The 23,989-nt window shown below is 42.2% G+C and overlaps 1 protein-coding gene across 2 annotated transcripts; it reads right to left on the bottom strand.

Annotated features, from left to right (window-relative positions):
- Positions 1-56: 56 nt before the first annotated feature.
- Positions 57-23,989, bottom strand: armc2 (armadillo repeat containing 2). Of its 2 annotated transcripts, XM_080883861.1 has the most exons (18): positions 23,814-23,989; positions 22,454-22,672; positions 22,283-22,355; positions 21,787-21,958; positions 21,112-21,238; positions 18,386-18,450; positions 17,683-17,790; positions 16,537-16,721; positions 16,296-16,398; positions 15,940-16,154; positions 7,956-8,101; positions 7,147-7,246; positions 5,782-6,091; positions 4,336-4,458; positions 4,139-4,252; positions 3,729-3,861; positions 3,008-3,162; positions 57-2,830 (listed from the first exon to the last, which is right to left on the bottom strand). In XM_080883861.1, the coding sequence occupies exons 2-18, from the start codon at positions 22,660-22,662 to the stop codon at positions 2,697-2,699; spliced, it is 2,472 nt and encodes an 823-aa protein (XP_080739987.1). In that variant the 5' UTR covers positions 22,663-22,672; positions 23,814-23,989; the 3' UTR covers positions 57-2,696. The 2 variants fall into 2 exon arrangements, 1 of the variants encoding a protein (XP_080739987.1); XR_013971843.1 differs by lacking the exons at positions 57-2,830; positions 3,008-3,162 and having other exon boundaries at positions 4,139-4,277.

Raw genomic sequence — 23,989 nt, forward strand, 5'->3', positions numbered from 1 at the left:
GTGGAAAATAAGAACACTGTCTGAGCCCTTTGTGAGTGGAGGTAGGTGTGTGTGTGTGTGTGTGTGTGTGTGTGTGTGTGTGTGTGTCTTTCACAGAGATGATGGAGAGAAAGGGGGGGGAGTACGTCTTGGAATTTCACGTCTCAAAAAAAAAAAAAAAATAAGCGAGGCACTTTGAAGGAAGACTTCTTGCTTCTGCTGTAGCTCTGGTTTTGTGACAACTTTTTATTGTTTTGTTGATGATGCCTTTTTTTCTTTTCTTTTTTTTCTTCTTTTTTTTTCCAGTGAGGGGGAGATGTGGAGGGAAAAAAGCTAATCAAAAAGAAAGTTAAGACACCAGGTTTTCAGGAGGGATTTGCTTCCAGTTCCTCTAACCACACCTTTTTGACTGTCTTCCGCTTATCCCAGCTGCCTGGTTGCCCTAACACTTTTTAAAAGCTTTGGATTGTGAATTTTACCAGTAAATGAATACCTCTTCTGTTCTTCTCTATTAAACATACAAGAAGTGCTCTTTGGTGAGCATAGACGACGTTGTTGTTGTTGTTGTTGGGCTGCCGCGCTCCCCGCTGCTCGGGGACCTGCCTAGCCTACACCTGGTGGACTGCGCTCGATAATGTTCGAACGCAAGAGGTTGTAGCTGTGCTTATTTCCCCACTGGGGAAGTCTAACCAGTGCAAAAGCAGCTTTTTTTTCCCCTCTTTATTTTGAACAGAGGTGTGAAACCTCTGTTTGTTTTGTTTGTTAATCATTTCAGTACTGCATTCTTCTGAGGGTGGATTTGAGACAGGTGACGGATGAATGAGTGACTATGATGATGAGGACTCTGATGAAAAAGGAATGGTACATTTGGAAGTGTTTTGAGAGGAGGTTTTCTGACTGTCAGTTACTGACACTTTTTATATGGAAATATATGAAAAAGATTAAAAAAAATAATAAACTAATATTAAATTGTTGTGTATCATTTTGTAGCTTTTTCCCAAAACAATGTATCGTGTATTTCTCCATCAGTAAGATTGTATAAAATGTGGAGAAATGCAGTTCAGGAATCAAACATTCAAAGCACAGTCGGTGTCACCATCAGTTCACAGCTCGCTCAGATGCACAAGAACAGGAAATTAAATTGCCCGTGGTCATTAGTAAACATATCTGAGCGCTGTTATGCAAAAGATGACTTGTGAATTGACACGAGAGATTTACTTGCTCTCTGATAATGAAGCTGACTTCACCAACAGCATGCTGGACCCAGGGGTATAGTTCAGTCTGCTGTCATTACTGTCTAGGGACTTTGATGTGAATTTCATTTTACTGTATCAGAAGTGTGTAGTCCCCCTTCCTGTGGTGCGGTTGAGGCTTAAAGTTTCTCTTTGCTCCCGACCACCTTTTGTCTCGATTCAAAGGAGGGGATTTCCTTGTAGGTCAAGTTACCTCACTTTCCTGTTTGCCTCCGTGTCACACCTTTCTGGGAAAAAGTGTTTCGCTTTCCAGATGAGGCTGGAAGTCTGTCGGAAGTTCAGGGTGATTCCTGTCAGTCGAGGCCGCAGAAGTCTGTCAATGTAAAATCACCAGCAGAAACTCAACGTTCCTCCCCGCTGGCCTTTACATTTTCCCCCACAATAATACAAAACAGGAAAGGTGTTTTTTTTATTTTTTTTATTTAAGGTTTTTTTTTGGGTTTTTTATAAATCAGACAGCCACCTGTTGCTCATATCATGCTGAGAAATCCTATGTATAGAACAATGTTTGCTGTCATTTCTGGTTATCGGATTGTTTTACCAGGTTTTGAAGCATTAGCTTGTTTTGTGGTTGTTCAAGGTCACCATCGTGGGAAAACTGGGGTGGGAGTTCTACATTAAGTGCCGTTTCTGATTTGTTTCAATGTAATAACAGTGTGATTTTTGAAATGCTGTATGTTTAGGCTACTTGGTGTAACTCTGTAAGCACTGCCTGGCCCCATATCTGTGTCATAATAAAGCAAATGTGTTTTCTGCTCTTCATCTGCTGTGCTTTTTTTATTAAGTACAAGTTCAAATGCCACACAATCCACAAACGAAAAAAGATTTACACATGAGGTAAATTCCAGGTCGGTCAGCCGTTGTTTTTTTAAAACATTATGTACTGTACAATACAGTGCAAAGCCAGTCATATGAGCGTGCAAAGAGGTGTTTTGAAATTATTCTTGTGCGTGATAAACCTTAAAAGGTTTGTGGAACTGAAAGTGGATGATATGCAAATATGTCCATATACGTTCCAAAGTATAAAGGGCTCAACAAATATCACATCCACACACCACTTCTTTTTTTTTTTTTTTTTTTTTTGTTACAGTTTAGATTAAGCCTGCTTGCTATATTCTGGATTATTACCTGTATGATTAGATAAAATTAAAACCTGAGACATTTTATGCATTTACAGTATAAGTGTTTCATATTGGCCTGTCTGGTCTGCAGCCTTTAAACTTTACTGGCTGTAACTTCACCCTTGGTGGAAAACATGACGGCTATGTGGAGCATATTCAGCATATTTAGAGGGTTACAGTGCAGGAGTCGGCTGAGCTCATTTCAGCTCTGGTCACGCTTGTTTTCTGCACATGAAGGAAACTACAAAACTTTACAGCCAGCTATACAAAGCTGTAAGTGGTGGCGTGTTTGATTGTTTATAAATTCAGTTTTTGCTGACACAAAACTCCACGCCCGACTCTCTCAGGCTGTCAGATCTGCAGACTGGAGCATCTTCATCAGTTTTTGAGCGACAGGTAGGAACTCTAACTCCCAGCATGCTCTGTGGAAGTCTCTCAAGTCCTTGTTGTCTGTCCAATTCAGAGCCTCCTCCTCATCTAAGGAATTTGTAAAGACAAGAGTGTGAGACGGGAAGGTGGGGATACGTGTAGCCCTCCCTTCCCTATGAGGGCCTCTGGTGTGAATCGGACATATTTCCAGTGTGTCCCTCCCTTCTTATGCAAAAGGAGGGATACACTTTCTCTCCTTATGTGTGAATCTTTACTAACACCAACCTAAGTATGCAGCGAGCATCTCCAGCAGCGATTCTCTCTCCTCGGTGTATAATACTTTCTCTGAGCTGCCACCAGTCAGGTTCCACACGGCCTGGCAAATCTGGCCCGCCAGCTGCCAATCACCCAGTCCAAAGTCTCTCAGACAGTCCACCAGCCTGATCACACGCACACACATAGAGACACACATCATATGACTTTTACTAAGCGGATTCACATGACCTAGAGGTTTGTGAACTCCACTTCACTGGCCCTTTATCTAAAAAGAGGATAAAGGGTGGGTATACAGGGGAAATAAAAAGTTGGAGCAGTGCTCGCTTAGGAAAGTGTGAAGAACTGCACCACAACCTCATAAATCCAAATTTACACATCTGTATGTTTGGACGAATCTGACAAGGATAAACATGAAAGCTAGATAATCAGGAACATCTTATTTGTAGCTGTGGAGTTGTTCGTCAGTTAAAGACCAGAAACCCCCACATCCCTCCCCCCAAAAAACAAAATCCCAAGGAGGATGCCTTCTGTGTACATAAAGTTAGTAATATTTTTCATAAATAAGCCTTAAATAAATAACGTCTTTCTTCTTTTATGCTCGCTTTTTTAAGCCCTTTGGAATTAACAGGTAATCTGACCACCTAGTCTGACATGTTGAATTCAATTAGCAGTAAAATAGTGACTCTAGTGATGCACAGTGATGATGATCACAGCATGCTTTCATCCTTACTTGGCAGAAGCCCCCTCCACCATGAGACAGACCCTGCTGGGAGGATCCAGAGCCAGGTTGGTGAGGACCCCGCAGGCTGCAAAGCACATCTCGTTGCTCTTTGAGTCGAGCAGCGTTACCACAAACTGGTGCACTTAGGAGGGAGGAAGATGGCAGCGTGAGTGAGGGAGTGCACCAAGACAAGGAGAGGCAAAGATAAGAGAGCCGCTATCACCAGAGTTCAGTGGACATGCTGACTGTAGCTGGCCTTGCAGATAAGTGTAGCCTAAACATGACATAATCATATGCAGAGGTGGGTCCTGCGTCTAGGTTTTCTGCGCCTGATGTGTTAAAGAGGGTTTCCTGCAGTAAACTTAGGCTCACTGTCTCTGCTCTACCTGCAAGAGTATGAAAACTGCATTTTCATGCACCTTTGTTTCGCATGATGAAGTTCCGAACGTCCTCGTAATGCGACAGGTTTCCATAGACGCGAACGGCCTCGAGCATGGCTCCTGTACTAGAGCTGAGCAGCAACTTCAACATCACTGTGGAGCAAAGAAAAAGAAAGAGCTGGAACTTAAAAAAATAAATAAATCTATTTTGTCCTCTCTTGGCTTGCCGGCCTTACGCTTTGCAATATGGAGCTGATTGTGTTTGATGGCAGAAGTCTCTTTCTGGTAGAAGGACAGGTTGTTGATGACAGCGGCCACATTGACTAGCAGCTCCTCGCTCTCCTCCACTGTCCTCAGCTCTGTGGCACCAACCCCCCAACACACACACACACACACACACACACACACACACACACACACACACACACACACACACACACACACACACACACACAAAAATCAGTGTAACATCAAATTAGTTTGTGCATCTGCCATCAGGAACACACCTTTAAAATCTACTTCCACAGTTTAAATATGAAAAAATATCTGCAGAACTAAAGTGACCAGCCTGTGAGTTTTGCCTTTAGCTCTGCTGAACTAATGTGACAGTGACATTATGATTAAAAATAACTGCAACCTGTAGTTAATTTTGGCGTCCTACAGTTGGTTTGATCGTGAGCTGGCACACAAAGGTCAAAGTGACTGGGTGCAACCAGCCATGACACCACGAGCAGCCTGAAAACAAGGCCTGCTCCCAATATAGCAGCAGATGTCTTGTGCTTGGTCATAAATCGTGAATATTGCGGTTGCGCTGTCAACCGTCTCCTGCGTCACTCGGAAGATGGTTTCTGGTTCTGACTGGAAGCGCCGCTTTGTACCCTGAAAAACCCTTTAATGTTGAGTGCCTCGACCCGTCGCGATCTTTATCAAAACAGGACATCAATCAGCCCAATCTGCTCTTTCATTCTAAACTCAGATTTTGTCTTCACCTCTCAGTAATTTTTTGTTTCTGCCTTCAGTTGCTTCTCTCCACAGTCTCCCTTACCTGATGTGCCCCTCGATCTAATAATGTTCCCACCTTTTTTTCACTAGTTTGACCTCTGTGTTGTTTGTGAAAATTTGACTGTGTAGGAGGCAGGCAGCAGAGAATACAGAGCTTAACGCCCACCCGTGTATCAGTTCAACCTGTCCTGAAACCATCTAACCACATGGGAGATATTCACACACGCAAACCGAGTCGGCTGTGAGATGTCACAGAACATCCTGCTCATGCAGTGAAGCGCTTCTTCTGTCAGCCTTAAAAAAAGAAAAAAGAAAAAGAAGAAGAAGAAGAAAAAAAAACCCAGGTAAACCGAAAGAGGATGTGCTGCACAGCAAACAGAAAGTACTGAGAGGAAACTGAATGATGGAATGAACAGACAGATATGGAGTGTGTTTTTGTGTTTTTGACAAAAGTCACATCTTGTTCCCAGCACAAGGGAAGTGGTTGTGTACCTCGTAGGTACTTAAGGTGCACTAAGCCGCTATATTTAAACCTATCAGAACTTCAGATGTTTACATGCTGCTTTCGTTGCGTACCATGAAAAAACAGGCCACTGTTAAGCCTGCTGACTGCTTCATCTTCTTAACCTAATAAAGGATCTGACTTAAAGAAGATGAAGCTGCTCCTTCCTTGTGCTCACCAAGCGTCTCCATCAGAAGTCGAATGCAGGCTGTGTCTGCGGCCACAGGTGGACCCACGGCGGGGTGGATGCACATATTCGCCAGCACCCTGACCAGCTTCACCAGCACGTCGTCAGCCACCTGTGGTCTGACGGGAGGAGAGGCTCCTTTCTGCACGACTGTGTGAGGTGGCTCATCTTTTCGCTGGTAGATGTCGTACAGCCGGAGAAGCGTGCGCATGCAGCCGTCGCACTGAAAGAGCTCCAGCCGGGGCTCATCGCTTTTGGCCGTGAGATTCCCGAGGGTGAAGAGGAGGCGCACGATGAGATCCTGCGAACAAGCGGTGGAGATCGGTGGCGAAACATCAGTTTATGGATTTAGATTTATTAGATGTTTGCTTAGCGTTTTAAACTACTTCCTGGGGTTACCGGCTTTGTATCAATGAATCTGCTTACATTTCATGCTTAGTGCATTTTTATTATTGCCTTTTTATTTCTTAGAGACCAGCAGGATCTGTTGAACTGTCTAAACTGACACTGTAAAGGTTTGGCTTTTTTAATAAAGACCACTAATCTTTATTCTAACCACCTGATTCTCTATCAGCAATGTTTGATTAGTACATTTATATTCGACTATCCTGAGCAGAAGGAGGCTGATTGTGTGTGACACCACCTACAGGAAAGCAAGCCTCTCCTGTCATGCAGCACGAGCACCTGTGTCACTCAGAGTTTAGAGTTGTGTAGTTGGTTTGACTGCGATTACACAATATTTTGTCAATGAGTTACCACGCTTATGGAAAACAACTACGTCACACCCTGCAGAGCAGGTGAGAGCGCACTCGTGTCTCCCATTAACGTGTACCGAAACTGATATGAGGACGGGACGTGGTGTCCCAGGATGTTTATTACATGTTTTGCTATCGAGTGTGTTTATGTTTATGCGTGTGTGTTTGTATCTGTGGGTGTCAGTTTATTCCAAATGAAATGAGAAGCACTTGTGAGTCGAGTCTAGTTGCCAAAGTCCCACATTCATCCTCTCCTCTTCCCTCCATATTCTCTTCCTTCCTTCCCTAGTCTAGCTTCCCTTCCACTTCTGTATCACTTCTTCTGCTGTGCCTATTCAATCTTTCCTTCTCTCCTCCATTTTCATGTCTTTTTGCATACTCATCTGGTTTATTAAATATCTAATCAAACACACAGCAGAGGAGAAATTTTTATAGTAATAAACAATTCATATAAAACAAGTAAACAGTCCAGTAAAGATGCATAAGTAACTTAGTGTATAAAAAAGCACACAGACATGCTTACAAACAAGAAGAACACCTCTCTTTAATTCTGAAAAGTCTCAAGCACACACAAGAACACAGAGGAGGCTTGTGGACTCACCTGTTTTTGGTGATGTTTGCTCAACAGCTCTAAAAATAGCTGGTAGCAGTCGGGGGTCTGAGCCAGAGCGAGGCGGCACTCAGAATATGAAGAAAGTTTACTGAGGGTGAGAGGGGACAAAAAATACCATAGACCACTCCACTCAACTCACTGCCCTGCTAGGGTGACTAAATATGGTGACATTAAATCAACATGGAAAATGCATTGACAGATCTGAGCTGATTATTTTCATTATCACGAGAAAATACATTTTTAAAAAGCTAATTTTCTTTATTTTAGACGAATTACTCTTATCACATATTGATAAACTGATGAGGCTGGGGTTACAGAAAGAGAAAGATGGGGGCGCAAATTGTGCTTGATTGCTTCAGTTTGGCGTTGGTATGAAGATCAGAGAGTACTCAGTCTGTATTATCCTCTACGACCTTTCAAAAGGTTGTCAAAATATCACAGACCATTTATTCCAAAGTAGATTTGCAGTTACCATTATATACAGTGTATATCCACTCACTGGACACTTTATTAGGTACACTTTGCTTGTTCAAGAACATATTTTGATGCTTTGAGCTTTGTGACATTGTGCATTTAAGGAGGTATATATAATTAAGACACTGAGTTGCTGTCATGTGATTGATTCAATATTTATGTTAACAAGCAGCTGGACAGATGCACTTAATGAAGTGACCAATGACTTTAACTCCACCCATGAGCATGTTTTTTTTATCATATGTCCTAAAAATCTATGTACTTTCCTGAGGCTCCACCCCTGTGTATGTAGTAAGCATGATTTAGGTAAGCAAGTTCAATACCTGTAAATTCTGGAAATGTTCATGCAGACATCCTGATCTTCACAGTGTTGCTGCAGCACTTGGCAAAGCGCTGGTAGTATGGAGAATGAAACAAACAGTGGACGGGAATCAGAGAGGTCGGCAAGATTCCTCAGGATCGTTGTCAGCTACAGAGGTGAAAAGACAGAAAAGGGTCCAGTGTAGCTTAGCAAAGAAAAATACACCTAGTACATTAATGGTTTGTAATAAGGCCAGAGCTTGTGACGCTGGCCTGTTCATCATGGTGTACAACATAGCAAATGGAAACTGCCCACTGCTGATCAGGATATCCTTCACTGCACACACTGAACAACTGTTTTCTTTGATCTGTGCAATATCTCTAAAATTAGAAACATCCTGCTTCAGAGTGAGTGAAGCTGAAACACTAACTAATACTACTTTTGGATTGGACTATTGTAATTCATAATGATCAGGTTGTTCTGAAAGTTCAGCGACAAGCCTTCAATTGATCCAAAACGCTGCAACGAGAGTAAGATCACAGGACTTCAGGACAGGACAGGACAGGACTTCCTGCAATGCACTGAGCACTTCCTCTCCACTCACTTCTTTTCACTCCATCCCCCCAACCGGCCACAGCAGATGGCCACAGCAGGAAAAACCTCCTTGCGCTGCAGGAGGTTTTTCCTGTTAAAAGGGAGTTTTTCATTCCCACCGTCACTAAGTACTCGCTCAAAGAGGGTCATTTGTTTGTTGGGGTTTTCCAAAGAACATCCTACGGTCTTTACTTAAGAGTTGAACTGAAGTGCGAAAATAAATCATTCTATGATAAGATTGAAACAGTCAAGTAAACAGCAGTACCGAAACTACCCTGAAAGTCATCGTGTGCTTATTTCGCCTTCATCAATGAGTCATGTTAGATATGAAATGAAGAACGGGTTGACAGTTTGTTTACTTGGGCCAGTTTCTGTGGTTGGCAGCAATAATTTTCAGTGCAGTCAAGCAAGCTGTTACTTGTGCAGCACAGAATACACTGTAAAAAAATTGTAATATAAAAGTATTTCACTGTGTATTTTACAGTGTTGTACCGTTCTTCTAGAATATCATGAAATTTACATAAATAGACTGTTTTTTTACATTTCAAATGTAAATTAACGTAAAATCACTGTAAATGTAATAAAACATAATTTTCTTGTTTTTTAAATGTATCTGTCTGTACATATGCATATTTAGATACAGTCACAAATGCATTATAATTTCACAAATATTTGTCCGTTATTTGAAAGATTGAACTGTTAGATTTAAATGTAATGCTATGGAAAAATACATAAAATGATTCGTATAAACTTTTTTTTACACACGAGTCACTCACGAGTTGGCAGTTCGCCTTGTAATCAGAAGGTTGCCGGTTCGAGCCCCGGCTCGGACACTCTCGGTCGTTGTGTCCTTGGGCAAGACACTTCACCAACCTCCTACTGGTGATGGCCAGAGGGGAATTATAAAGTGGAATTGTAAAGCGCTTTGAGGGTCTCATAAGCGCTATATGAATGCAATCCATTATTATTTAAACCAACTGTTAACTGTATATTTCTGTACATTTAAGTATTATTATTCATATTGCCGCATTCATTGACCTTGTTTATAGGTAATTTCATTGTTTAGTCACATTAAATTGTTCCTAATTTAATGTTTAAAAGCACTTGAAAAATCCCATGTAAAATTAGGGCAACAAACTGTATTGTCATTACTGAAAATAACCGTATTTTCATGGAAAAGTTATTTTCTGTTATTTTATGGTATTATTTTGGCGCCCCAGCTGCCAGAATATTACTGTTTTATTCTCATGGGGCACCTTAAATACCAGACATTAACCAAAACATTTGATAGTGGAAAAATCTGCATCAGTCAATAAACTGGTACATTTTTTACTGATATGGTTTAACATCTTAGTTTTAAGGAGAAATATATATGGAACAAAAATTGGACTAAATGAAGACATGGATAGGCTCAATACAGCGGGAACTCAGCGTAATTGGCAGTCCACAAATATAATCAAACAATATATGAGCGACTTTGGTCTTTGCGATGCATGGCGCTCCCTTCACCCCACCAGTAAGGAATATACTTTTTTCTCACATGTCCGTCTGGATTATTTTTTGGTCAGCAGCTCACTGCTGAACGACATTTCAGACACTGAGATTCACCCTATAGCTGTCAGCGATCATGGTCCTGTATCTTTAACACTAATGCACAAGAATAATACTACGCCAAGAAAAAACTGGAGATTTAATATATCACTACTTAAAGATGAAGACTTTATTAAATATTTTAAAAAAGAGTGGACTTCATATTTGAACTATAATGACACTCCCGAAACATCAGCTTCTGTTCTATGGGAAGCAGGGAAAGCTGTGATGAGAGGTAAAATAATTTCTTTCTCATCACATAAAAAGAAAAAAGAAAACAAAAATATTCAGGAATTAGAAAAAAACATCAAATCACTAGAAGAAGCCTACGCGTCCCACCAAGATCAGGAAACATTGAACAAAGTACGCAAAACAAAACTAGAATTAAATGAGATAATTGATAAAAAAACAAAATTCTTAGTACAAAGACTACGCCTACAAAATTATGAACATGGTAATAAATCCGGTCAATTTCTAGCAAACCAGCTATAAATAAATAAAGAAAAAACAACTATATGTGCTGTTCAAGATTCATCTGGGAACACATTATATGAACCGATACAAATAAACAACATTTTCAGGGATTTCTATAAAACGTTGTATTCACCACAAATAAACCCATCTAAAAAAGAAATTGATCAGTTTTTGGACAACATAACTCTTCCAAAATTATTGGACACTCAAGCAATGGCACTGGATTCACCACTGACACCAGGTGAACTCCAGGAAGCCCTGATAAGTATGCACAATAATAAGGCTCCAGGTCCAGATGGCTTTCCTGCAGAATTCTACAAAGAATTCTGGTCGATTCTAGCACCAGTTTTCTACAGAACGTTGTTGGAAATTAAAGAAAAGGGCAGACTTCCATCAAATATGAATTCTGCAAACATTAATCTCCTGCTAAAACCAGGCAAAGACCCTGTATATCCCTCAAGCTATCGTCCAATATCCCTTATAAATGTAGACCTTAAAATAATCTGCAAAGCTCTCTCAAAGAGACTGGAGAAAATAACCCCCCTCTTAATTCATCCTGACCAAACTGGTTTCATAAAAGGTAGGCACTCATCAACAAATACACGTAGATTACTTAATTTGATAGACTACTCATACAGTAAAAACCTAGAAACTACAATATTCTCTTTAGACGCAGAAAAAGCATTTGACAGAGTTAACTGGAAATTTCTATTTGCAACTTTACACAAATTTGGTTTTGGATCCTCTTTCATAAACTGGTTAAAAATATTATATAATTCCCCAACAGCTTGTGTTAGAACAAATGACCAGACATCCTCCAGCTTCTGTCTCTTGAGGGGCACCAGGCAGGGATGCCCACTCTCCCCTTCACTATTTGCAATTTTTATTGAACCACTAGCAGCAGCAATTAGACAGAATTCAGTAATTAAGGGCATAAAATGCAAGAACGTGGAACATAAAATCAGCCTTTATGCGGATGATGTGTTACTCTTTCTCCAAAATTCACAAACCAATATCTCTGGGGTGATTGAATTGATAAACTCTTTTGCAAGAATATCAGATTACTCAATTAACTGGTCAAAATCTACAGTCCTACCGATTAATTGCTCCTTCCATAATTCCTCTTCTACACCACTGCAATCGGGAAATATAAAATATTTAGGTATTAATGTTTCTCCCAAGCTTGCAGATCTAACTAAATTAAACCATATCCCACTTTTAAAGAAGGTAGAAGATGATCTGGCTAGATGGAAATGTCTACCCATATCACTCATGGGAAGGGTTGCCGCTATAAAAATGATGGTCTTACCAAAAATAAATTATTTATTCTCAATGATCCCAACTAAACCGCCACAAGATTGGTTCAGATCTCTAGATTCATGTATGTCCAAATTCCTTTGGAAAAATAAACCCCCACGTATAAGCTTAAAAACACTACAAAAGACCAAGGATAAAGGAGGACTAGAACTGCCTAACTTTCAGCACTACTTCTTAGCCAACAGGCTTCAGTTTATCTCAGGATGGCTAAAACACACCCTCTTAGATGAACCTTGGCTAGATGTAGAACAAGCACTCTGCAATAATCTAGAGATCTCAGACCTACCATTTATCAGCTCAAACATCCAACGACATGAATGCTTTAAAAGCATCAACATCAGCTCTTCTCTGACAGCATGGTGGGAGTTTCTAAAATTGACGGCGTCTTCATTAATCCCATGCAAACGTACACCTATCTGGAACAACCCTGACATATTACAAAACAATAATATGATAAACTTTTCAGATTGGAGTGATAAAGGAATCAAATATTTAGAACATATACTAGAAGGAACAGAATTTATTTCATTTGACGGACTAGTTACACAATATGGGATCAACAAGAAAAGATTTTTAGAATATCAACAATTTAAATCCATAGTAAAAAAGAAATTTAAACCGGGTCAAGTTGAACTACAAACACCACCAAGTGTGGTTCAATTTCTTACTCTTAAACCCCCCAAATTACTATCCAAAATATACAGAATGCTTTCTAAAACAGATGAATCAATATCACTTCCTATTGCAAAATGGGAAGCGGATTTATCAGTTAACTTAGACCTAAACTTCTGGTCTCAGATTTGCTTAAAAACCTTTCATCTAATTAGAAATCCCAGTCTTCAATTAATTCAATACAAAATATTACATAGAGTACACTATACAGGTCATCGGATGTTCAAGATGGGCTTTACGTCTACCAACAACTGCTCACACTGCCAAACCAATTCACCGGACAATTATATCCACGCTCTTTGGTTCTGTCCACCAGTTCAGAAGTTTTGGCGCGAGATATGTGAAGACTTATCGAAGTGTCTGAAATGTAACATTCCAACTTCCCCCTTAGTGTGTTTGTTGGGCAGCTTAGATAATGTCACTTCAGAAAAGAATATCGCCCATATGGTTTTCACTGCCCTATGCATAGCCAAGAAAACAGTCCTCATGAACTGGAAAAATAAAAATAATCTTAATTCTAACCAATATAGAAATTATCTATTAGATTACATTAGTCTTGATACAGCCTCTGCCACCACATCAGATCAATTGCTCTGGGCTCCTTTGATCAGCTCCATCACCTAGTGGGGGTGGGGGGTCATAGTTTGGTCCCGCCTTCACTGTTGTGATTGGTGTGGGGGTAGGGACAGGCTTAGGGCGTCGGGGGGTTCCCCGGAGGCATCTTCCTTGGGGGGCTCAACCCGGGGTAGCGGTCATGTCCGGTTAGGGGCTCTGTTGGCTCTCCGGTGACTGTTTCCTCGCGGCTGCGTGCAGCGGGGCTAGGGGAGGGTCTGTGCTGACGGACGTGGGTTACTGACCTGGTAGCCTGGCTGGCCCTGGGTGGGTCCGGGATGGGCGTGAGGTTCTGGGGGCGCTCCGTCTCTGGGCTGGGACCCGGACTGGGCCTCGGGGGCTTGGGTCCTGGTTGGTGTGTTGCCGGGGTTGTGGGCGGGTGGGTGCATGGGGGCCCAGCCCTGGAGCAGGGTGCCGCCGGTGCGTCGAGCCACCTGGGGGGCTCTTCAACTGGTGGGGGAGATTGTCACATCTTGCAGGAGCTTTCCTCTCCTCAGGAGCTCCCTCTGCAGGAGGGGGAGATACAGGAGAGGTGGAGGAAGATCTCAGCCTGGGTGTTTATTGTCTTATGTAGTCTGGAAGATGAGTGGATGGTGGGGTGGGTGCAGTTTTCTCTGTGGTGGGGTTGGGTGGACTGTCCCGGGCTCTGTGGGGCCGGGCGGCGCTGCTGCACTGGGCCCGGTCTGGATGGGCCTGGGCCCCCTTTCCCTGGCGGGTCGCGGAGTATGGGGGTGCCTACTGGGGTCAGCGGGGGAGCTGGCCCCAGGGAGGGGTCACTTGCCCCTCCCTTCCTTCCCTCCCCATCTCCAGCTGCCTCCCTCTTCCCGCTCCACCACAACCACCCACACATGCAGGGCCTTGGAGTAGGGGTATGTCACCAGGGTGCAGAGGAGGCTACCCCCCCTCTGTCCCCTTCTGGCTGCCTCTGCCTCAATTTTATCCCACAACTTAGACATTCACATTACTCACACTCTCATTACACATACATATAGGATCTTGGGGGTGGGCACGATACACGGAGTCCAAAGTACCATCAGGGTGTACACCCCACCCCTGGCATCGTTGCCCACCTCTCAATTTTAAATACACGTAGACATTGAGGGCTAGCAGGAGGGACCATGCGCTTACCTGCTGCTCTCTGGCAGGTAGCTCCATGCCCTCCTGGGTTTTAAATGCACCTTAGAACACACATGCATCAACATTACAATGAGCGGGTGGAGGGAGGTTTGGAGTCTTCTCTCACCCCCGTTCTCTGCGACCTGCTGGAGCAGGGGGGCTAGGAGGAGGAGTTGGCCGTCCGACTGCGGTCTGGAGTGTGGAGCCTTCCTGCTGCTGCGGAGTCGGGGCGGTCTGCCTCCCCCCACCGCAGGGAAAAGGGAAACACCACCTGGGTCTGGGTGCAGTTCCCCCCTCCAGGGGCGAGGGCACCTAGACCCGGTTTGTAGAGTACGCTTGGGGAGTGTGATCGTGTGTACAGCGTCTCTCTATGTCTGTCTCCACGTTGGTTGAGTGTGGAGTAAGTGCATATGAGAGCATGAGGGTGGGAATGGATGTTTGTATCTGTGTGTGCCTGTATGTCTGTGTCTATATGTCAGGTTGGGTGTCAGGCGCCACCTCTCTGGGGACATCTCAGGCCCTCCAAGGTTTGGAGGCCTATCTCCCCCTACCACCACTTCCCCTGCCAGTGGCGGACCCCCTCAGACATCGGTGCGTTGGTGGTTCTTTGTGTCCGGGGATGGGCGTCCAGGTACACACCGGCTCACTCCTTGGCGGCCGCTTATCGGGGCCTGGAGCCTGGGGCTCGCTCGGGCCACTTCGGAGGTGGGGTGCCCCCGGCCTCTCGGCCTGGGGCTCGGTCACTCAGGCGCAGCTGGCTGCCGGCGGAGCTCACGGGCGCGTCACTGCAACTCCCCCTGGCTTCTGCTCCGCGGCTGCTGAGTGAGCCCTCATCTGGGACTCTCCTCAGCTCTTTCTGGGACAGTGGCGCAGCTGCCCCTCTGTTGGTCTTCCTTGGTCTCTTGTGTTCTGGGGGCCTCTGGATGTCTGGAGTTTTGATCTCCTCCACACCTGCTTCACGCCCTGGAGGACGGGGCTGTGGCCCCCCCACACCCTCTAGCAGATTATTACATGAAGGAACCTTTTAAAAAAACAAAAAACAAGCGCGTCCATGCTCACAGGTGTACACACGGGTGATCACACCCACAAACTACACCCTTTTTGGCTCCTACCTCAAAGCACACTGTGTTCTGTTGATCTTATGTGCTGCACAATAATGTTTAACATTTAGTATTTACTGTCATATTCCCATATATCATTGTGATGTTGTTTATTCTATTACTCTTGTTCTCTTCTGCTTGCTTTCTTTTTTCTTTCTCAGCAGGTGATCCAGGTGATTGATATATGCATTTTTTTTCTCTGCCCGTTCTGTTGGTTTTTGTCTTTTGCCCTTCTCCCCCGTCCCTCTTCTCAGCTGTTTCTCTTTCCCTCTTTCTTTCTCCCCTTCTTTCCCCCAGTCAAGTCTGTCCCGTATTCAGTAAGTGAAAATAAAATAAACAATAAAAGGTGAATCAAATGGACCATTACGGCAAGGCTGGGATGGTCAGTTTGGTAAAGTAAATCCGTTGGGCATCTTTCTTTGCCTTTAGACAACAATTCTGATGGCAAAAGAGCCAAACGGGACAGGCCAAAAAAAAAAAGAAAAAAAAAGAAAAAAACAAAACAAAAATTTGATGCTTTTTAATTGGTACCTGTACGAGGATGTGGCCTGCTATGGGGAGGTTGGTTTCTTCTACAATGCAGAGTTTCTGGATGAGTTTCTGTGCCACACATATGAAGTTTTTATCCAGCAATATTCTGAGGATTTCAGTGTTTCCAGAGAGAAATTTCAAAGTTCCAACACAATATAGGATTGCTTCTCCAGATGCAGACACATGTTCATTGCTTAGCATCCTCAGCAATGAATCTAGACACAGAAAACATTTGATGTTATCATCCCTATGGAGATTCATGCATCTATAAGACATGCAGTCGTATTTGTTCACAAAATTTCAGACCAGAGTTACAGAATAGATAACCACTATGTTGTCTACTGTTCCATCCTGACCAATGACTGAGTTGTTCTGGAAGAGGATGTCGTTGCTTTCAGTGCGGCTGATCTGGAAGATGAGTTTACAGATGTTGAGCAGGTTGTTTCCACTGACGCACAGCTGGGGAGAAAAATACAAAAGAATTCACATAATTTTTTGTATAAAATAGTGGGGGTGCTTTGTGACAGAGATAAGTAGGAGACATGCTGGCATGCACACACCCCCGCAGACAACCTTGCAAACTCACAGATGACTCACAGCAAGGCACAGCTGGGCAATGTGCATGTTGAGCTGGGCATAGTTGAGGTCAATGAGTCGGAACAGCGTTCGAAGTATCCCTGACCTCTTCTTACAGCGCCGACCGAGCATGTCCGCCTCTGCCAACGTGCCGTGGAGGCGGTCACACAAATCACACAGGCGGTCAACCGAGCCCTCGGAACCACCTTGCATTGCAGGCAGAGCACACACATTTCAAAAAAACAAAGTCAAGTTTAGGACAGCATGTGCAAAACTCACAATAAGGGCAAACATGTATTTGCACAAATATAGATCAGAGATGTTTTTGTGTCTTTCATATTGTACATTACACAGGCTCTCCTGTTCGTGTGTGGTTGCGAATCAATAATCCTTTGGTCAGCAGAAAATGAACATTTTCCTTCCTCTTCCAAGAAGCAGCTTTGGATTTCATTGGTAATATGCAGGGGAACAATTCAACGACAGGCAGCTGTGCTCTTTAGCGGAGGAAGAGAAAGGGTGGAGTTTGTCCTTGTTTTCGAGGTAAAATAAATGTTTTCCCAGCATAAATAGCAGGGCCTGGCCATGTCTAAAAAAGGTTAGATCCAGTCTAACACTCAGCACTTCACTGCAATATCTCTTTCTGAATCTGAAAGGTGTTTTATGCATGCACCAGAAGGCCCTTGGTACAATAAATATTTAATATTTATCTTCCAAATGAATTTTCCATTAAATTTGTAAAATGTTAAAATATTTACAGCCATAGATTTAATTTTACGGCTGTCAGACTCCAGTTGCAGGCAAGACAATTCTGTATGAATGCCAAGCATAACATTACTCTTTCTTTCTTTGGCAGCTAAAATGACAGTACTTTTTCATTTTGTGAGACTCTATGCATGACTATCTGCCAGTGTTGAAAAATCTATTTTTTAGCCTGCTGGCTGTAAATAAAAAGTGCTCTTGAAACACAGGAAATAGGTATGAATATGAGCAGGTTAGCACAAATAAAAAGATAAAAATAAGTGCCTTAACCACAATCCACTTTAGATTGGCTCTGGAAACATTCAGGCCCAAAGGGTTATATATAATATTTTGATGATTTGAATGCATTTGAATGTTCTATATTTGGACCGTGTTTCGGGGGTTTCTTTATTACACTGGCCACAATACCTGCAGCTGCACTCTCTAGTTTCTGAAGGAGAGGAACGATCACATTATTCCACATCAGTGACTCTGCATCCTCCTCTTTGTTGCCCTTGTTGTCTCCACGCTCTGGCTCTGAAATGTGCAGAGAGAATTGCAGTTAGCCAATTACCACCTCAGAAAACAAAAGCGACAACCACAGTTCACAAGTTCACAGTCTTAAAATATAACAGCAGGAAGTTTGATGCCACAGTGAAAAGGTCACCATCCACAGCTAGACTTCCTCTGATTTGTTGGCATGTGGGCATGTGAGCTTGCGCACGTTAACTTGTGCAATCTCTTGCACACAGTGTGCCTGTTTTTTTTTTGTTTTTTTTGCTGAATATTTGCATAACCCTTGCTTGGTGTGATGCAGGAAGCTGCGGCTGCACGAACCAAAACTTCTCTAACCTATTGGCTGACTGCCTGTCATGGTAAAACTTGCGCCCTTAGCAACAACACCCCAATCAAAGTTTATTTCTTTTGCACGTGAAACCTTTCTGGGCTCAAGAGTAAACAGAGAGATTTCATATTTAGATCTGTTTGTACTAATTTTGCTCTACGTTGTGCCTGAGTGAAACCAAGTACATTTCTACTTTTACACGCTGTTCAAAATGTACCATTTGTGTTTATTATGCACAACACCATACAAAACAAGACAGTGAGCTTCATTTAGTGGATGTGAACAAACCTGTTGTGCTATCTTCTTTGCAGTCTTTGGGTCTTACTGCTGAGTCCACATCACTCTGCACTATTCTGAAAAACACACAAAGAGCCTGACTATATGGGGTTTAGGAAAATACACAAATAAGAGTTAAAATGAAGAGGCACTAGGGGCTCTGGCTCTTAAAAAATAAAATATATTTATTATTATTATTTATTTATGTTTTGCTGATTTTACACCCTGTGAACAAAACGTAAGGTCTATTTTCGTCAACAAGCACTGGGTGTCACTGTTGCAACAGTGATTGAAACGTGTATAGGCTCCGCTGCTTCACTGTATTTGTGTGTCTGTGCATGTACATTTGCACCCATGCAGATATGTGTGTATCCGAAAGTTTCTGTGTGGCCACTTTTTAATTTTAATTTTGTTTGTTTGTCTAGAGGTGTGCTGCTTTGCAGGATGCACAACTGCAATCCCCAACAGACAGGAACTAAGATCTCAGCTTTGTGGGCAGTCTGGTTAAAGGTGTTCATGATTTGTCACTGCGAGCCGTCTCCAAAACCTTACAATTTGTTCTGCAATAACCGTAATGTGCTCCCAAAAACACGCCCAAGTGTCATGCTGTGTTATGTGTTGTGGCTCGCCCTTGCATGTCACTCTGATCTGAGTGTCTGCATTTAAACTCTGCACTGTTCCACCCACACTCAAAGATAATGACTCAGTGCTCCAGTATATTCTATATTACATGACAGGTGCCGTTTCTTATGACCAATTAATCCTTAATGACTTTCTGTAACTGTAAAGATTTACTGCAAAAAGCACACAAATATGTAAAGAGGGAATAGCTTTAAAAACATTGAAAGGTGTAACCACTCCTGTAGAAGACAAAGACAAGGACTGAAGCTTCTGTAATATCACAGGCTAACTCTCAGGATTTGTTATTTCTTTGAACTTTTACATACAAGTGACAGATATGAGATTTGGCAGCTATTATCTTCTCATTTCAATGAAGAATCCTCAGAAGAAACTTGTTTGATGCTCTTTGATTAATATACAGTTTTGGGGCATTATAATATAGCACACTCACCTTGGTGATTTGATGAATGTTAAAATCTGGCACATGGGGCATATGGAGTAGGGAGTGCTGGCTAGGGTATGCTACAGTGAATGTCAGGGGGCTTTAGCTCTGTATGATAGGATTAAGAGCCCGATAATAAGGCCTCTTTGTGTGATTCGGCATTCTCAGAGACATGACCTCATCCCTGTCTTAGGCCTGGCCAGTGCACTGCAGTCACAATACACGCTGCTGCCAGTCTTGCCCAGATGGGCACCCAAATCTAATAGAGAGCCATTTGGAGCTATAGAGCTCTGGCTTATTGGAGAAAAAGAACCTAGTGGATGTCTAATCTCCCCTATCTTTATATCTCATCCAACTCATCATATTAATCTGTCCAGCTGCGTCCATTTCCACTTGCAGTGTGCTTCTGCCTTGGCTCTATGTGATTTTTCATTGTTCTCCTCTGTCTAATGTCTCTTTTATGTAGTTCCTTGCAACACTAAAGAACTGTGGTTTAAAAACTCTGACCTAGAAAGAATCAAAAAGGGGAAGTCTTCAAGCCCATTTTGTGTAATAATAACATGACCCCGGTTTTCTCACTTGGGACTTCTCTTTGTCAGCAACAAGTTATACAAACATAGCATGTTAACTTGGTATTAGGTAGGAGGTTGAGCTTGAGGCCATGGCCCAGATTTCCTGTAAAAGTGTTTTATGGTCTGCTCACCCCCCTTCAACTGCCCCACCCAATCGATAGGCAAATGGATTGTAACGACAGCCCCCGACCTCACGGTCAGAGTTATGCCCCTCGTGCTGACACACAGCTGATGAGGTCGGCAAAAAAAAGCAGAGCTTTTAGCCTCTGTGCACTATGGAAATGTAAAAGCTGACATTTGCTAGTAATGACAGATAGAGACAGTTTCGATGGGAAGAAGAAGCTCAACTCGACCAAGATATGGTGTACAGTGATGTATATGAGGGTTTAAAAGGGGTCGCGTGCCTGAAGTTAAAGAATTCATTCTATCTATTTGTTAGTGACCCCACTGCTGGTCTAACTGACTTCAGCTATTCGGCTACAGTTGAACATATGAACAATGGTAGGCCGTGGGTCAAGTAGACGTTTTAAAATCCTTTCACTTCGGACTAAGTTCACGACAAGTTTAAAAGTAATAGTCCCGACTTTTGACTTATTGCCTCATTTACATTTTTCTGCAAACAGAAGAAGTATTCTCCAAGAGATCACAATTTTTAAAAAAGTAAAATACAAAAAGTCCTACAGCAAAATAAAAATACTGATAAAGTTAGTCCTTGTAGAATTTAAAAGACATGTACTGACAGTTACAGGGATGGACATTTAGGTACAAAATAAACAACTATACTCATATCAGCTTTACTGACGTATTTGCTGCTTTGATCCTCTGCCCAGTAGTCTGGTTTACTTATGAACCACAACCCAAAGACAATATAAGGAAGAGAGGAAACAAAGCAAGGAGGAGAGGGAGAAGGATTTGACAAAAAGCAAAAAAAGGGAGGCCCAATCAGCTCAGTGTAGTAATGGCTACCCCTGCACCCTTGCATGTCAATAAATCTTAAACTCATTGTCGAACTGTCATTACTGTTAAAGATTGGGAGGGTGGAAGGGTGGAGAGCGAAGGACATAATGTTTCTTCCAAGTGAAACAGAAGAACAGAAAGCGTACCTTTCACTTGCTGTTGTGTGAGGGCCGGGTTTGACAGGACCACTGTAACCTGCGGTGTGGTCTGTACTGGAAAGTTGCTTAGCTGACAGCTGCTTTTGTCCTGGGCCTGCATTCAGTGGCTCTTTCACTGAACACGTGGAAAAGATGTGGCAAGAAGTTAATTATAGCAATGTTTCTATTTCCTTCATTAGGTAAAAGTACAAGTCCCTATTCATACACATTAACACAGTGCACATATACAGTAAATGTATACAGATAAAGGGCTTAGTCACTCTCCATTATCTGTTTTACTGCTCTAAATAGCTGAGCAGTTTTGTACGGAAAGGTTTGAGAGTGAGTAGTCATTTTCCACTCAAAACAGCAGGCGTATATTATGCTTTTTACCAAGCCCCGCCACAGAGAATGTAAATCAGGTAAAATGTCAGCATGTGAATGGCTCCATTCATTCCCCTTTCAGAAAACTGCTTCAGCACTCGTGTCTATGCAGGACACGGAAGAAAATGAATGATGTGTTGTTGTTGTTTTTCTATTTATCTTGTACATATTAAACAGTTCCTAATAAACCGGGTTACTAGCATTTCATAGTAAGCACAGTAAGGGTGCTTTTTTTTTTTTTACTGCGATCTCTTGTACCGTAAGTTGAGCTTCATTAACATCTTTTCCCCTCTTCTTTACCATTTCGGTGTCCTTCTAAAGGCGGTAAGCTGGTGAGAGATCCAGGTCTGAGGAGGCGTGCTCGTACTCCTGCCCCTGCCAGCCCCCTACGCGGTTTCACTGGGCTAGTAGGAGGTTTGGGTAAGGCTTTGAATGGATTGTCAGCATCACAGGGGACTGAAAACTTTGGCTTCTGGCAAAGCACAAACATCAAGTGCTGAGTATTAGCCAGAGGAAAAATTCACTTGAGACATCAGCACTTTTATAAGCAGAGAAATTCCATTGCATTTATTGCTTCCTTTGCATTTGTTTTTTAAAACTTAAATGCTATTTAATTAGCATATTTAGCATATTTAGCTGGTGCACAGAGGTGTACTGGCCTATTATCCAATTTATTGCTTTGCTTTACAAGTTTATTTATCCACTGAAGATTAGAAGTGTACATACTGAAAACTGACCCTTATTCTGGGATAACCTTCCTGCTTAGACTATGTGTTTATGTGTGATAAGAACATACATGATCCAAAGGAGAGAGGCGAGTCCCTGAACCTGGCCTGGAGTCTGAAGCATCAAAACTTTGAGCATGAAGGCTACAGAGTAAAAAAAGACCCCAACAAAAACAAATGATTACTTTCATCGGAACCACAGTTTATTTTAGATCTTCACAGAAGTGCCATTTCTGACTAACCTAAAAGCAGAAGGTGGTCTGTTGTCACGAATAGATGCGCTCCCAAAAAGTTGTCTATGTCCATCTCTGGGAGTAAATGGCCGGTGAGTGGACTGAACTCGTAGGGACTGTCTGACCTCATTTACTATCTCTGCACACGTTTTCCTCAAAGCGTTGCGCCGGGGCATCAAGGGGCTGCAGATCTCATGTTTCGTCTCTGTAGAGGCCATATAGGCCTAACTGACATGTGTCAAGAAAGTCCACTGATGATTAAATAATGTCATTATATGTATAGATATAGGGTGTATCACTAATGGATACACAGAGGTACATGTTACCTTAAAATGAACAGTAGGTGTAAAAGAAGCAATGCAAAATCACCCTAAAGCCCTGTATTCAGTCTCACTTCAGTAAAAGTATGGAGACAAAATGTAAAGCATCAACAGCAAAAGCAGTAATTACCACAGCACAAGGATCCTCCTTACTGGATTATTGTTATTATAAATTAAGCTCCCTGTTATTTTATAAATGAATCGGTTAATTGGTGAATTAATAAAAACATCAGAATAAAATCAATGATTCCCATGAAAACTGGCCCATGCTGATAAACTGAAACACTTTCACTTATACATAAAAAAACTAAATGGAGAAAAGAAAAACTTAAGAGGAACTAATTTTAAGCCACCTAATTAGCTAAACTATAATTGTTGTTAAATTACAAAATTCACACTAATTGTTTCTGCTCAGCTAAATGATCAGCTTTAACTAAATTATCATTAACGCTTCATCATATTTTATTAGACTATTCATTTTGTGTGTCCAATCTTTAACTGTACACACCTAGTAGCTAGAACTATCAGATGAATTGCAAACAACAGAACAAAAACCTGCAATCTAAAGTGAAATTTGATGAAGTAATTGTAAACCACAGGATTAAAGGTAAGTAATCTGTAAGACATACCTTAAGAGTATACTGAAGAAGCCTAATAGCAGACAAAACCGCTATCAGAAGTTCAGATGGAACCAGGAAAGTACTAAAGTAGAGTTTTTGGTTTTGTTTAGTTTTCTGTGGAAGACTATATATATAAATATATTTACAAATAAATTATAAGTAATTAACTTTAAGATAACCTTTCCCTGAACCTAAAGACAAGCCCTGAGCTGGAAGTTCCTCTGCGCGTTCACGCTCCGTCTCCATGGCGACAAAGTGCCGCTATGGTAGCTTGAACAACAAACCCTGGAAAGATAATAAGCTAAGCATTCACCAAAGAATACTAAACTGTTTATTTATCCCTGTGAGAGCAGGAAAACCGAGTTATTTATTATGAATGAAAGCCTGAACATTAATTAAACGGTTATTGAAGAAAGCTGGAGCACTTACCGTTCGCCCCTTTAAGGTCCTCTAGGGGTAACAGTGGGGAAGCAGCTGTCGAGCCCTTAAAGTGGGATTTCACGGCCAAAAGAAAAAGGCAGCGATACCTGAAACTTGCTAAAACTGTTCTCGTTTTTGACAACAAGCTAGCCTGACGGTATCACGTGCACGAGCTCCAGTGAGTG

The sequence above is a fragment of the Rhamphochromis sp. 'chilingali' genome (genome assembly GCF_963969265.1).
Source record: "Rhamphochromis sp. 'chilingali' genome assembly, chromosome: 5".
NCBI classification, from domain to species: domain Eukaryota; kingdom Metazoa; phylum Chordata; class Actinopteri; order Cichliformes; family Cichlidae; genus Rhamphochromis; species Rhamphochromis sp. 'chilingali'.